We start from the raw sequence: 14,457 nt of genomic DNA, 5'->3' as shown, positions 1-14,457 counted from the left end.
TGAAAAGAACATTGTATAATATGTAGCTGTTCTCAATTCATTTTGTTATTTAATCAGCATCGGTTTAGGACAAATAATTGAGAGAAGATAAACTTAGCAGCCTGAGAAAATTTGTGTGTTCCATGGTTCCAATGCATTATAAGAGCAACTTTTCTCAGTTAAAAGCATAGGTATTAATGTTTTTCTGTACTTTTTACCTAGACTGTGAATAAGAAAGAGAAAAGAGTGACATAATGATCAAATATGACCTAATTAAGTAATTAATTAGCATTGAAGGATTTTTTGTTCATTGTAAAAAATTTAATTTATATCTTGCTACTATAAGTTAAAAAAATTAATTATCATGCTAGGTTAATTATTTATTTTTGTTCAGATATTGAAAATATATTTTTGTTCATTGTAAGTAATATTTTTTAATTTAAAAATTATAGTATAATTATTATTAATTCTGCAAATTTTACTGTTAAAATATTGTTAATGGTTGTTATAATACAGTAAAGAGCAGGGAACAGATTAAAAATTAATTTTTTTGTATAAAAATTGAAAATGAGACATTCTTCATATCCCTATAAGTAATTTTTTATTTGAAATTCATGATATTTTCAGTGTTATAAAGGAAATAAATAGCAAAAATTATGTTAAACAATTAAACTTATAGAAATTATATTAAAAACTTTTTAATATAAAAATGAAATTAAAATAAGTGTCGTATATAAAAATAAAAGTATATTTAAATCGATTTCGCTTCTACTTCTTTCTGTCCTTCCTTCCTTCTTGATTAGTCTCTTATGTTATTATATGAGATGAAACAAACTTCGTCTATTAATTCAGTCCAATACTCATACACAAGTTTTGATCCTATGAACAATAGAACTTTAATACATTATAATCAGTAATAGCATTGCTTATTGGAAAGTAAATGATAAGACTTCATTATCAATTTGATGGTTCATAGCCCATAGACATACATACGCATGTGGTGTACATAATAAAATATCATACTTATTGCTTCATAAGTCTCATAACACACACAAATAGTGGCTCCGATGAAGAAACTCGTTTATATGTCTCTTCATACACGAACAAAACATTTTGAGTGGGAAGAGAGATTATAGTATATAGGTTTATTTTATAGTTAGCTATAGTGTTATTCAAGGCCCCTTGCCAGGTTTCTTCGTATGCCTTGGGTTGGGTCCTGCTTCATCATAATCCAACATAAAATCATGGACAAATAGCTTCCTTGAGTTCACCTTGATACCATCCTTCATTCAAAACCAAAATGAAAAATACTTGTCAGATGAAAAAGGAGCCATATCTAGACATCAAATGTTGAAATAATACACAATATTTTCCAATTTTCTTACTGCAAATCGTTGTGGAAACTGTATGCCACATTACGAACCCAAGCAAGGCCTTAATGTAGCTCCATAAGAAGAGCAGTCATGACAACACATTATCTAGTATACTTTTGAATATTGGTTGAAATTTACAGTGAGACAGTGAAATTCATTAAGTTAAACATGAGATTTACATAATTTTTAAAGTTTTTATCAAAGAATGCTGTAAAAAAGTGTATTAATAACATTTTTCTTCTAACTATTTAGGGCTTAAACGTCCATTCTCTGTCATCTAATTAAAATAAAACAAACATATAGTATAGGATACCTTGTAAAGTAAGTTATGAGTAGGATGCATATTTTGCCTGAAGCCTTCAGCCAAACCTAAAAGGAAAAATTTTATGTTACATGGATCATGAGTTAATCGTTTGATTGTATTAAATTATATAAAGAACTTGCTCACCTGAAGATAAGGGAATGAGGATCAAGAGAAGAACTATAAGAAAAGACTTGATCTTGAGAGCCATGACAAGTATGAAGGTGTGTATATAGGTCCTCTTGTTATGAGCAACTAGCTAGATTGGAACAAAGAACATGACATATACGTGTCTTGGCAGGGAAGTGTAGGCAGGAGCATCCCCTTTTAAATATGGCAACTAGAGAGCTCTTCTCATGGTGTACCCCACCCAATAGCAACATAGTGATATGGTGAAATGCAATAACTTCTAGGCTTTAGCCCACAACACTTAAGTCAACTGTACTATTCTATGTGACTATATAATATTATTGCATCTAAGAAAAGACAAACATAGCAAAAATTGATTGCATGTGCACATTACCAACATTTCCTTGCATGGCTCAAAATCAGTTATCCCTTTAAGTTTGTCCACCTTTTCCCTATCAGTCAACCTACTTCAATTTTCTACTTTTTTTTGTTAATTTTTTGCCATGATCAATGAGTCGCACCACTGGCACACACTTTATTGTAGGTGCTTGTCTATTTTCAATTCCCTGTTAATATATGGTTCATGTTATAAGGACAATTTTAATTTGCTTTAATACCGAAAACCACATTCACATGAATTATAGGTAGTGAAAGCTGCTGAAACCTTCTCGTAGATTTCAATTTTTCCGTGGTACCAATCACCACCTTATAGTGGAATTTTGCTTATGGACCTCACATTTAGGCTTTCGTCACTTTTCTTAGTCAATGGATGGAGACAGACATCGAAAGTGGGCTACAGATAAATTCAAATAGAGAGCAAGAAGAGAGTTGAATGTGGAATGCCCTTAGTGGGTGCACTAGCAAAAAGGAGAGGGAACACCTAGCATTAATAGTTTAATCCTACATTAAAGCAAATAAATTGTTAACTTAATCATCCTTTGGGAGACCACCATAATATATGTTGGTAATGATATGGTTTCTAATGGAAAAATTAAACTTACTAAAAGTTTCTCTGTTTTTGACAAATATGGTATGTAATAAGTTGTAGGGAACAGAAGACTAGTAGGCCTTAAGTAACACTTGACATATTCCACGTACATATGTACCTTCTTACAAGTACTATACATTGAAAAGGTTCCTTTGGTGTTAGAACTTAAAAAAAGTGCCCAAAGTGCCATCAGCCCATCAATATGCACATAATATTCTCTGCCCATATGATGAAGATTTTTCCATGCACATGGATATCTTTTATTTTGCTTATATCTTTACGTGCATATCTAATCTTTACCCATAATATGCGATTGTGAATTCTAGATCTCTAGAATTCCTTATACGAATCACTGAGGAAAAAGGCAGCACTCTAATTTGTGTGGTTTAGCATTGCTCATACCAAAGATTAGAATAAACTATATATTGTTCCGAACAGGCAAAACCAAAAGCAATTAGATAATTAATATTAAACATAAGGATTCTCTCACTAAATTGGTTTAATTTTTTTAGAAGGGGTTTTGACTTCCATCTGAGAATTGTGAGCATCTAGTGTTGGCATATGCACAGCCCTTAATTGGAGTAAACATAGAAAGGTGCAATTTTTATCCACTCAAAGACAACATATATGTGAGGGACACTGTTATATGAAAACTGGAGCTGAAGAGCCAAGTAGAGATGAATACATTCAATCACTATATAGATGCTCAAAGTGGAGATGCTGTTCATTTTGGATGCTTACTGTGATTTCCTTTCAACATTTTACAAACTAAGATAGTTTTAGAAATGTATGTACACTTGTGTTCCTTCCAAAATGAGTGGCACTATATCATATAGTAGTCAAAGACACCAAATTCTAATTAGTAATTTGACTTGGAGGGTGGATTTAAAAAAACAAATTAAAATAGAAGGAAGGAACAAAATGAGAATGAAGAATCTCATTCACATCCAAACCACTGCTTTATGAGATATACATTGGTGGCAGTCAGATCAGAAAAGCTTACCAGCACTTTCTCTGAACTAATTTAAAAGTAAGAAAGTTACCTACATATGATCCCTTTCTTTTCTCCATTAAAACTCAAATTGTATAAGGCACGTTTGGTTCAACACCTTAGTATATGTGTTTGAATTTGCATTTAATTGAAAACAAAATCACATGTATTTTGATATTACTAATTATAGTGTGTTTAAAATCATGTTCGGCTTATAAAATATGTACGTTTAACATATGCTACACAATATAGTTTTTGCTTTAATGTGAAAAATTCTCATAGATGCAAAAACATGGGCAGCTATTTTTTTTACGTGAATCTAAAACACAGACATAAAAATAAACTTATATTTACTCTCAACGATATGAATAATTGTGGTGACTCAATCGTATCCCATGTTTTAACGCATATCCAAATACACTGTATAGAACATGGAAAAAACCAAACTTATCATTTTCTTCATTGAACTCGGCCACTTTTGGTACTTAGACAATACATATTAGTAAGATGGCTTTTCGGGGGACTCATGGGACAAAAATACATTTGGTCGATTAGTTACTGAACTTTTGAGGGTTCGGAATCAAAACCATATCATGGGAAAGCAAGCATTAAAATTTGACAGCATTGTCATTCTTTGGGTTTTGAGTGTTCATTTTCTCAGAATTAATGAGCAAATTATTAGAAATAACTTCTGATAGACTTTACAGAAAAATATTATCATTTCTTTAATCCTGTATTACTGTAATTTTATTACTATAACTTTAATACGACACATTTGTAATCATAAAAAAAGTTCTTTGCTAACTAATGTTTCATTATACTAGTTGAAAAATAAATAAATAAAATTTTATTAAAAACTGTATTGGAGTGCATTAGTCATGGTAAACAAATATTATAATAATAATAATATTCTTTAATAAATAAATAAAAACACTGTCGATTCCTTAAGTTAGCATTTCTATAAAAAGAAAAAACAAGGTTGTGATTAGTCCTACCTTAAATGTTATATTCACGATAATGTCCTTTAATTAATATTTTTAAAATTAGACTGATGATTGAACTAATGAAAATATTGATATGATATTTAATGATTTAATTATGATTGAACCAGTGATAATTAAATAACATATTAAGGTAAAATTCTAAAAAAATATATGTTAAATAAAATTTTAGATTAATATAGAAAGATAATATTATATGCTTTACGAGATAAAAAAAATTATGTTAAATAGTTAAATAATACCAATTCATATACACATATTGTATATATGAACCTTTATTTATCAGAAAAACGTTTTAGAACTAAACATTTGAAAAATAAAAAAGAGCAAAAAAATCATATTATAAGAAGATTGGTTCAAAAACAATTCATTGGTACTTCATAATAGCATTGATCAATTTTAGCCTGTTCTTGACTGATTTAACCTAATCTTAACCAATTTTTCAAATTTTACTGTTAAATAAAATTAATTTTAATAGAAATAGTTTTAAATCATTGAACGTAATTAAAATGCACATTAATCTCAACCACATATCTTATATTAAAACGTGTCATGTTGAGAAGAAATAGTTTTAAGTGTATGTGAAACAGACAAAAAGTATATCATAAGAAAACATTCAAATTAATTACTATGAAAAAAGAATGGTAAATATTACAAGTCATAATCAATATCGAACTTGAGTTCAAATAAAAATAAGTTTAGTATTGAACTTTTTGTGATGGTCAACTCACCTTAGACCACTTTTAATGGTGATTTTTGGCATGTTTCTTTAAAAAGGAAAGGAGACACATGGAGACATTGTTGGTTATAGAAGCAACAATATCAAACTTTTTTTGGTCAACCAGCAACAATATCAAACTTGAAAAAGAAAAGAAGCAAACTTAGTGAGTCCCATAGGAAAAGCAAGTAAGAGAGCGTGGTTTTGCTTATGGAATCGTTGCACCATTGAAGGTGCTCTTAAGACTTATTACTATTTGATGTGGGTTAAATTTTAAAACTCAAATTAAACTTAAGCCTACAAATTACCTAAATTAACGTACGTTTATCTAATGAAGTTAAAACTAATTTTCATGATTAAATAAATTAATTTGGATTATTGTTAAGCAGACTGAATCTGTTGGTTGGACCAGAATCTAACCAACTGACCTGTTTGGAATATCAACGAGTCAGAGAACTTAATCAGAATTAGATAAAAGTCAGTTACAGTGATTTGTTTAAACTTTGGATCAATATTTTTTTCTTTTGTTAAAGAATTATTTTGGTTTAAATTTAAAAAATAAATAGCATCTCATATTTACATATTGACCTTTCATTTAACTATATGTTGCAAATTTTTCATCTTATAAAATATGTAATATGATTCTTTTATCAGTTTATGTTAATTTAAAATTTTACATAATTTGTCTTATTTATAATTTTATTAGTTTATTACTTAATATATTATATAATATCAAGCATTTATCTTTAATTAAGACTTATTTAATGCAAATCAACAACAATTAACTCCAATAAATTATAAATTAATGTCTTCACCAAATCGATGAATGGTTTAGTTTTAAAAATGTTATTGATTTTCACTTTTATTGTTTTTCTATCTTATCTAACCAGATACATGAATATTTCCACGTAAAAGGAAAATCACAAGTTTACTCATTAGATACTAGTAGTCAATATAATAGACATGTATTTTATTTTAAAATAAATATATAAATTAATAATTAAATAAAAATTATTTTTTATAATAATTATTTATATATATATATATAATAAATTTATTTAAATCATTAAATTTTCAAAAATATAATCTAAAATTTATATAAAATAATAAGAGGAAATTAAGTAGCAACTTTAATTTCTAAAATTTAGAGCAAAATTAACAAAAAAAAAAGTTAGTAAAAATAAAATTATTACAATGAAAGAGATAATGTAATTTACACATAATTCTAAAAATAATTTAATCTTAAAAAGTACACATAAGAAACTCTAAAAAACTTCATTGAATATTTTACTTTGTAAAATGAGTATAGTTTATGATATTAAAGTTGATAGAAAAATATTCGCACTCTTTTATATATATATATATATATATACAAAGAGAAAAAAAATTAAAATAATATTAAAATTAAACACTTATACATATTAATAACTTTTTATAGAATATAAGATTGACCAATTTAATAGTTAAATAATCTCATATCATTTTGATGATCACGTAGATTAAATCTTATACAATTTATACATTTATAAGTATGTCATTCAAATTTGATATTTATTTATATTTTAAAAATATAATATTTATTAAAATAAAGTAATGTAATAAAATACTTATTAATTTTTTTTATATAAAATTAATTTACTTAATAAAAAAATTTAAACTAATAATTTATCAATTTTATCTTTTTAAAAAGGTTATTAAGTGGTGTAAATGTATCTTAATTTATATATTTATTTTGAAGAAATAAAAAAGAAATAGGAAGATATAACAAAAAAAAGAAATGAAATGCAAAGTTGTACAGAATGGTTATGAAGTTTAAGGCCTGAAAAAACAAAAGTTTACAAATCATTCACATGATTCTTTTAAGAATAATAAAGAAAAAAACGTATAAACGAAATCGGCATAATATATAATTAAAATAATATAAATGTAATTAACGCTCATGTGATTATTAACAGTAATAATAACTGCAACAGTGATGCTTTTTAGGTAGTATTTTCTACTGATGATCCTTATCCGAGCTACCAAGTTGCGGTGCTTTCTGGTCACAAGCAACGAATCAGAAGTTTCAAACAGGACCGATTAAAAAGTGACGTAAATGAACTGACTAAAATGATTGATGATCTTGATATGACTCGCAAAATATTTTATGAATCCTTTACCAAAAAAATACATTTTATGAATCATATCATCACTTGTACCAATAAATATATTCATTCCAGGTGACTCTTACGGTAGAGCAAAGTGCAAATATTTGAATAAAATGTAACTTCTAGCACCAGTGCACCACAAAATTAGTATGCGAATTATTTTCAAGATTATAATAATTAATTATCTAATTCTCAAAACAGACCGGTCAATTAAATATTGAAGCAATTATACATCGATGCATTGATTAATAGTGATCATTCAGGATGATGATCTCCATCGACAGTAAAAAATAAGGTGAAAAAATCCAATTTAGGAATTTGAAATCTGCCTATGAAAGTAGCCAAACAACATCATACAATTTTCAGAAACAAAAATATTCATTTCACCAAACCATAACGAGATATGTAGGAAACATGGCAAAATGCCCAAAGTCGCCAAAGTTCACAAACTTTTACACAAACAAGAAAAAGATAACACGAATGGCAGCTATACCCAGACGACTGTTTTCCAACAAGAGAAAGAGCAATCCACCACACACTGTAAGTTCTTTTGATAACATCACAGCGCATGACGAGCTTCTTTTGTATCCACAGGAATAGCCAATATATGATTTACAAATGCACTTCAAAACAAAGGAAATAAAGGTTGATGATTTCATGAATGCATGATGATTTTGACCTAAGAAACCAACTGACGGAAAAAAATGCATAATGCGAGTGGGATGTAATCTTTTACCATCCTGGGTAAACAATCACAATCGATCCCCAGCCTAGAAAAGCAAGTATGGAGGGAAAAAAAATTAATATGGATGACAAACAGCCTAGGGACAACTATACACAATAGGGTGAAAAAGAAATTCAAAAAGATGCAGGGTTAAAAGTTAAAAAAGGAAGAGATTCACTTGAAATAAAGCACTTTGGATGGTGTTGATGAAAACCAGTTCAACCTTGTGAATTGACGCATTCCAATAACCCATGACCTGTTCAGGAAAAAACCATTTTAGGGCTAGAATGAGCTTATCTTTTAATTATGTCAACTCCAAACTCAACATCCAAGTCCATCTAAGAGTAGCTTAGTTTCTGAATCAGGAATTAGTTGCCTCCCCTCAGCTACTCGACCAATTACATGTCTCAGAAAGACCTAAACCCACATTTGCAAACTCATTGCTACCTTCTTCCTCTTGACCGAACTGGACATAATGGTGCTCATGCAAAAGTCAGTGATGCATTGGTGATGATGCAAGAGTTAGTGACAACTTGAAGACCTTCAGACTGATACCTTCCGCTGTCTGACCATGGAGACAATTTGACACATGCAGTCCCAAGACCCACCTCGACACACCCAAATGCATGCAGATAGTTTATGACAAAGGATATGCTAACTCAGATGAACCTCAAACAGATATAGCACGATTGATAGCCAACTTGGCCCATTCAGCAGATTCTTTAATCAAATGATCTTCTGAGGTCAAACATTCATTTAAAAATTCTCTGCTTGACAAAGACTGCTGTATTAAAGAACCAGCATTGCTTCCAAGTGTATCTGCTAGATCTCCAAGGACTCCAATTGCAGTTTTCATAACCACTTCGTCCCTGTATTAAAAAAGGAAATGAAGTCACTACAAGTAATGATAACAAAGTAAAAAACTAAAAAGAAAAGGAACTTTTTCTCCTGTCTCACATGTCTTTTTCCATGTATATGCTATCCAAGAATTGGAGAATGTGAGGAGCATAAGGAATCAAGAGCTGTGTTTTTGATGAATTCTTAAACCCTTGGAAAATCCCAGAATATGCCTCTAATATCCCATTTCTCAAAGAATTAATGTACTCAGTCATTTCATCATCAAAACCTGATGTATGGGCATACATCTCTGCAGCAAGCTGTAGTGTGTTCATAGCATACATTAAGTATTTATTGAAGTTATCTCCTATTGCAAGAGCTATATCACCAATGCATGAAAATAACGGGGGCTTTACAGAGCGGTGCAAATTATCACTAGACAAATTCTTGAGAAGTTGTGTCATAATCCCATCGCAGTAAGGCAGTATTTTATCCTCCAATGCCCTGCATATGTCCCCTACAACACCAACAGTCACAGCACATACTTGGTACTCCTCAAAATTCTGAAGGCCCATCTCCAGAAACGGGTAAAATTCAGGCATGTACTTGGCAAAATCAGGGCCAATCACATAGGCAAGGGCTCCAATGGCTAGCATGGCCTCCTCATGTGCAGTGGCATTTCTACAAGCAAAGACCCTGAAGAATAGTCCCATTATCTGATCAGAATACTGCAAGAAGACATATTTGGTAGGTTCTGAAGATCCTAACTTCTGAATAATTACTTGCAAGCACCCACAAAGAAGACCTATCAATTCACTCTGCTTTTCTCTTTCTTCAGATGAAAGATTTTGTGCTTCAAGACATTTGTGCAGCTCCATCATGATGACAGAAACTAGTTGTAACACCAAAGGAGCTGTTTCATCTGTTGAACACCTTACTACTTCATTCAATGTTTCATATGCCGCAGTTCTCAAGCGTGATTCTGTAGCATCCTCTCTGTGGGTAACCGTGAGAAGGGATTGAACAATTTCCTGGAAAAAGGGAGTTAGAGGAGATGCTGGTCCAACATCCTCATAACCCTGGGCAAGAAAATACAGAGCACCACAAGCCTTCTCAGCAACATTTGGAACATCCTTCATGCTCTGAAGGAGAACTGTAATAATCTGTTGGCAATTTCCTTCATTAATAATGGGTGTACCTACAATTGAACTGTGAAGAAATTCAAACATCCGTCCCAAAGTCCAAGCAGTGGTGTCTTTCACATGGTTGTTTGGGTCCTTCACTAAAGCACTAAGCATAAATGGTAATGCATGATTAACAAGAGGAGCTAATTTGTCTGGGGAAGGCCCCTCCAAAATAGATCCAAAAGCATAAGAGGCTGCCTCCCTTTGTCTCCAATCCGGTTTTGTAATATTCTCCTCAATGAAGGGCATTACCAGTGGCACAATATCATCTCCAACAGTACGAGCAACTAAACCAAGGCACGTACCACCTGCCATTGCAATATTCCATGCACCTTCGTCCAGATCCTGATCCTCTTCTTGTTTGAGTAATGTTTCCAACAGCAGAGGTATAAGTGCAGGAAGAGCTTGCTTAATAAAATAAAAACAAGGTATTTCAGAGTCTCCACTGGAATCACCCACATATTCTTCCAAGATATCAGTCTCCTCATCACAAATTGTACTCCAAAATTCAATGGCTTGAAGAGCAACAGGTTCCTCATCACCCCTAACAGCCTTTGCAGTAATGTTATATATGTCCTGGATATAAGGAGCCAATTTCTCATAATACATGGCTGCAATTGAGACCAAACATTCAAAAGCTGCCTGTCTTATTTTCACTTCGGGGGACATAGTTGTCTCACAAACAACTCTCATGATATAATCACGCTCCATATCATTGCTAAAATTAGCCTGAGCAAACCCAAGAGCATTATATAATGCCCTAGTAGCAGCAAGCCTAACATCATTATTCCCTTCAGACCCATTCATACCCTGAACTACAGCAGTAAGTATTTTATTTACTTGGTCTTGATCAACAACCTGAGGAGATACTTCTTCACACAGATACCCCAGAGTTTCCAAAGTTGCTTGCTTGACATGAGTAGGTACTTGATGAATATTTGATAAAAGTGACCCTATCAGCTCAGGCCACTGTTTTTGAGGAAGCTCAATTCCAGCAATTTTAGCAATAACTTGTGTTGATGTAGACCGAGCATCAGGTACAAGAGACGACAGTGTTTGCAACAAGCATGACTTAATTTGGGTCTTTGCCACAGGATCCAGTGACAACCATCTTTGGACCAATTCCCGCTTTCTGTTTTCATCCTTGGCATCCAAAGCATTCTTGAGTATCAAACCTGCCAATTTTCGGCTATCAACTGGTTTATCTTCACTTGCTAGCTCCCCAGAAAGAGAGACCAAGAATCCAGGAAGGTTTTGCTCCTGAAATTGTCGCAGACTATCTTCAGCATGCTTCCTTACAGTCCCATCGATTGATTGAGCATTCAAAAGCACCTGCGTTACTTCCATTGACATGCTATTACACCTAATGGCACAAAACAACCAGCTCTTTTCCGATCAAGAATGAAAAGTTGTAAAAGAGAAAGGGGGAGGTGAGGGAGGGGGATGCAACAAGTCCACTAAAGAAGCAAATCCCAATCCAGATCCAGAAATCAACTAAATGATCAGCAAGTTGACAATCCATACAATAGCAATAATATTATACCAAGCAGTAAAATAAATCATTATAAAATCATGTAACTCTGGAACACAGCCTGAAAAGAAAGGCCTGCAAAAACCTACATTTAAATTAAATTTCTTAAAGCAGCAGTACAGGCGCCATATATTTTTTGATTAGTGGAAATGAGACACCTAGTTTAGAAGCCCTTTATTTATTAATTTATTTGATATCCTGTTAACATGTAACCAGAAAACCAATTAAATCAGTAATCAAGTGCATATGGAACACATATGTTATGGTCACAAGTCCAGTTGACTTCGGCAATTGCTTGCGTCGAATCTCACCCAAATATCCGAGTGAGAAGTTCTAGACTCAAACTGATGAGACAGAACCACAGATCGAATCCGAGTCAATAAAAAAAATTCAAATCAATCACAATTCAAACAAGCAACGAAACAATCGAATCGATGAACCCTAGTATGATTGAGACAAAAGGTAACGAAATCCTAAAACGCCCAAACGAAAATTCAAAATCAAAATTAATAATAGAAAAATCGAATCGGACAAAAAAGGAAAAAAGCGAGATCGGATTAACAAAATTACCTGTAATCGGAGAAGAGATCTGAGGGAACGAAACAAAGGAGAGTGAGTGAAAGAGTCAGAGAATAGTGAAGAAGAAGAAGAAGAAGAAGATGAAGAGGAAGCAACAGCGGTTACAATCACAAGAGCTGGATTCGAATTAATTTTAATAATAAAATAATAATAATAATAATAATAAATGTTATTATAAAAGCACACGCTAATTAAAAAAACAAAATGATTATTTATTATTAAGATAAGATTTATTAATATAATAATGATTTGGAGATTAATAATGGATTAGAGTTAGAGTGTGCTGTGTACAGCGCGTAAAGGCGGTGTCTTTTGCCCGGGCGACGGGCCCGCGTTTGAATTGAATAAAATTGTTGATTTTTAGTTTTTGGTGTCATCCATAACCATAATTGATGGAAACCCAATTAGGTATATAACTATTTCAATTATTTATGGGAGAAGAAGTCAACCATATCAACGACTATTATTCTCGTTCCACAAATTTGTTGACCCTCATCAACGACCTCAATTTCATTTTTCCGTTTATAAGTGGACCATCAACAAGAATTATGTACAACAACATTAATTTTGATACAAAATATTTTATGATTATAATCTTTTCAAGAGAATTTTTAAAAAACATATATATACTATTTTCCCTAGGAATTAAACAAAACCAAACATGCAACAAATATATAATAAGTCTAATTAAGTTTTAAGAAGATATTTTAATAGTATTCTAAAATATGTGTAATACTAACACTTCAAGATATAATCCAATAAAAATTGATATATTATTATATTGTTATTTAATATTTTATTTACAATTGTATGAAATAGCTATACTCACTTGTGTGAAATAATGATTGAAGCTAGTAGTTTTTCAATCAAAAAATTTTGATTACAGCTCTATTACTTTTAATAATTTTATTAACCTCAACTTTTAAAATTGAGTATAAGTCTACAAATAAAAAAAAATTATACAATTATTGTATTGAAATTATAAAAGTATAATAAATATTTTTTTAATTAAAATTTTATTATTATTAGCTGTTTATCTCCAGCCCACAAAACCCTACTTTTAAAGCTAAGAATTTTGAAATTTAACTGCCTCATAATTCTGTGTTTATGGAGGTTCATAAGTAGTTACCTGTTCATAGGGTTTTTAGCGTTGGTTGGAGTTTTCTCCCTATGTGAATGGTTCGATATTTTAGGATGGTTCTTCAGGGTGTGATGGAGTAGTGAGAGATGATTCAGGAACGTGGTCGGTTGATTTTGTTCACAATATTAACATTTCTTTGATTCTGACCGTTATGCTTAAATTAATGTGAAAACATTACTCTTCCAACAAAGACTAACCTCGACATCAAGATAACGTTTGATATATGCACCCAAAATATATTAAAAAAGCGTTTTTCTTTGTTTCTTTACCTTTAATTCCACATATTGTTTCATAAAATTAAAATATATTGTTCTAAATACATGCCATGCTCTATTCTATTTATAAAATGTATAAACAGAAAAAAAAATATATTATATTCTGTCCACTTCTAATACACCTTCCAAATATTTAAGCAAACTGGAATAATCGTTCCTAAACGAGAACACGTTAATAACGCATTTACGAACTGCGTAATCAAACTTATATAATTAACTTTTCTCCCCTCATCAAGTATATGTACGTGCCTGAATTAACTTGTTAAAAATATTTTTAATAAAAATTTGCTATAAAAAAATTCTTTAAACTATTATTTTCTTGAAAATGAAAATAGACACGAGGAAAAAGAAAGCAAGGCAAAACAAGACACCAGGTTCCACATACTTGCGACAGCATGACAAATCAATGATTTCCCAGCAACTCGGATTCCCATCTTTACACCACTTGCGCACCTAAACCCTGTAAATTCTATAGATATGGGGTTATAAAGGGGAGAAAGCGTTGGGAGGGGAAGGATATCATTTGATTATTCCCTTTCCTTTTCACTGTTTCTAGTTT

The 14,457-nt window shown here is 31.3% G+C and overlaps 2 protein-coding genes across 3 annotated transcripts; both read right to left on the bottom strand.

Annotated features, from left to right (window-relative positions):
- Positions 1–1,135: 1,135 nt before the first annotated feature.
- LOC113853269 lies at positions 1,136–1,945 on the bottom strand. Its single transcript, XM_027483819.1, has 3 exons — positions 1,801–1,945; positions 1,666–1,721; positions 1,136–1,262 (listed from the first exon to the last, which is right to left on the bottom strand). Exons 1-3 carry the CDS (start codon positions 1,862–1,864, stop codon positions 1,152–1,154), a joined length of 231 nt encoding a protein of 76 aa, XP_027339620.1. The 5' UTR covers positions 1,865–1,945; the 3' UTR covers positions 1,136–1,151.
- A 5,846-nt stretch (positions 1,946–7,791) lies between these two features.
- LOC113872115 (importin subunit beta-1-like) lies at positions 7,792–12,623 on the bottom strand. 2 transcript variants are annotated; one of them, XM_027509397.1, is made up of 3 exons: positions 12,474–12,623; positions 9,309–11,735; positions 7,792–9,220 (listed from the first exon to the last, which is right to left on the bottom strand). In XM_027509397.1, the coding sequence occupies exons 2-3, from the start codon at positions 11,723–11,725 to the stop codon at positions 9,022–9,024; spliced, it is 2,616 nt and encodes an 871-aa protein (XP_027365198.1). In that variant the 5' UTR covers positions 11,726–11,735; positions 12,474–12,623; the 3' UTR covers positions 7,792–9,021. The 2 variants fall into 2 exon arrangements, with proteins under 2 accessions (XP_027365198.1, XP_027365207.1); XM_027509406.1 differs by having other exon boundaries at positions 7,842–9,220; positions 9,309–11,758; positions 12,474–12,580.
- Positions 12,624–14,457: the final 1,834 nt, after the last annotated feature.

The sequence above is a fragment of the Abrus precatorius genome, unplaced genomic scaffold (genome assembly GCF_003935025.1).
Source record: "Abrus precatorius isolate BTA unplaced genomic scaffold, Abrus_2018 Scaffold10, whole genome shotgun sequence".
Taxonomy (NCBI): domain Eukaryota; kingdom Viridiplantae; phylum Streptophyta; class Magnoliopsida; order Fabales; family Fabaceae; genus Abrus; species Abrus precatorius.
The sequence above is the reverse complement of the archived record's forward strand: the minus strand, read 5'-3'. Positions and strand labels throughout refer to the sequence as shown.

Coding starts and splice junctions, on each gene's coding strand:
- LOC113853269 (XM_027483819.1), bottom strand. CDS start 1,864: ATGGCTCTCAAGATCAAGTCTTTTCTTATAGTTCTTCTCTTGATCCTC. Junction 1,722..1,800: donor CCTCATTCCCTTATCTTCAG/GTGAGCAAGTTC, acceptor TTTTCCTTTTAG/GTTTGGCTGAAGGCTTCAGG. Junction 1,263..1,665: donor CTCATAACTTACTTTACAAG/GTATCCTATACT, acceptor TTTTGAATGAAG/GATGGTATCAAGGTGAACTC.
- LOC113872115 (XM_027509397.1), bottom strand. CDS start 11,725: ATGTCAATGGAAGTAACGCAGGTGCTTTTGAATGCTCAATCAATCGAT. Junction 9,221..9,308: donor ATATACATGGAAAAAGACAT/GTGAGACAGGAG, acceptor TTTTTAATACAG/GGACGAAGTGGTTATGAAAA.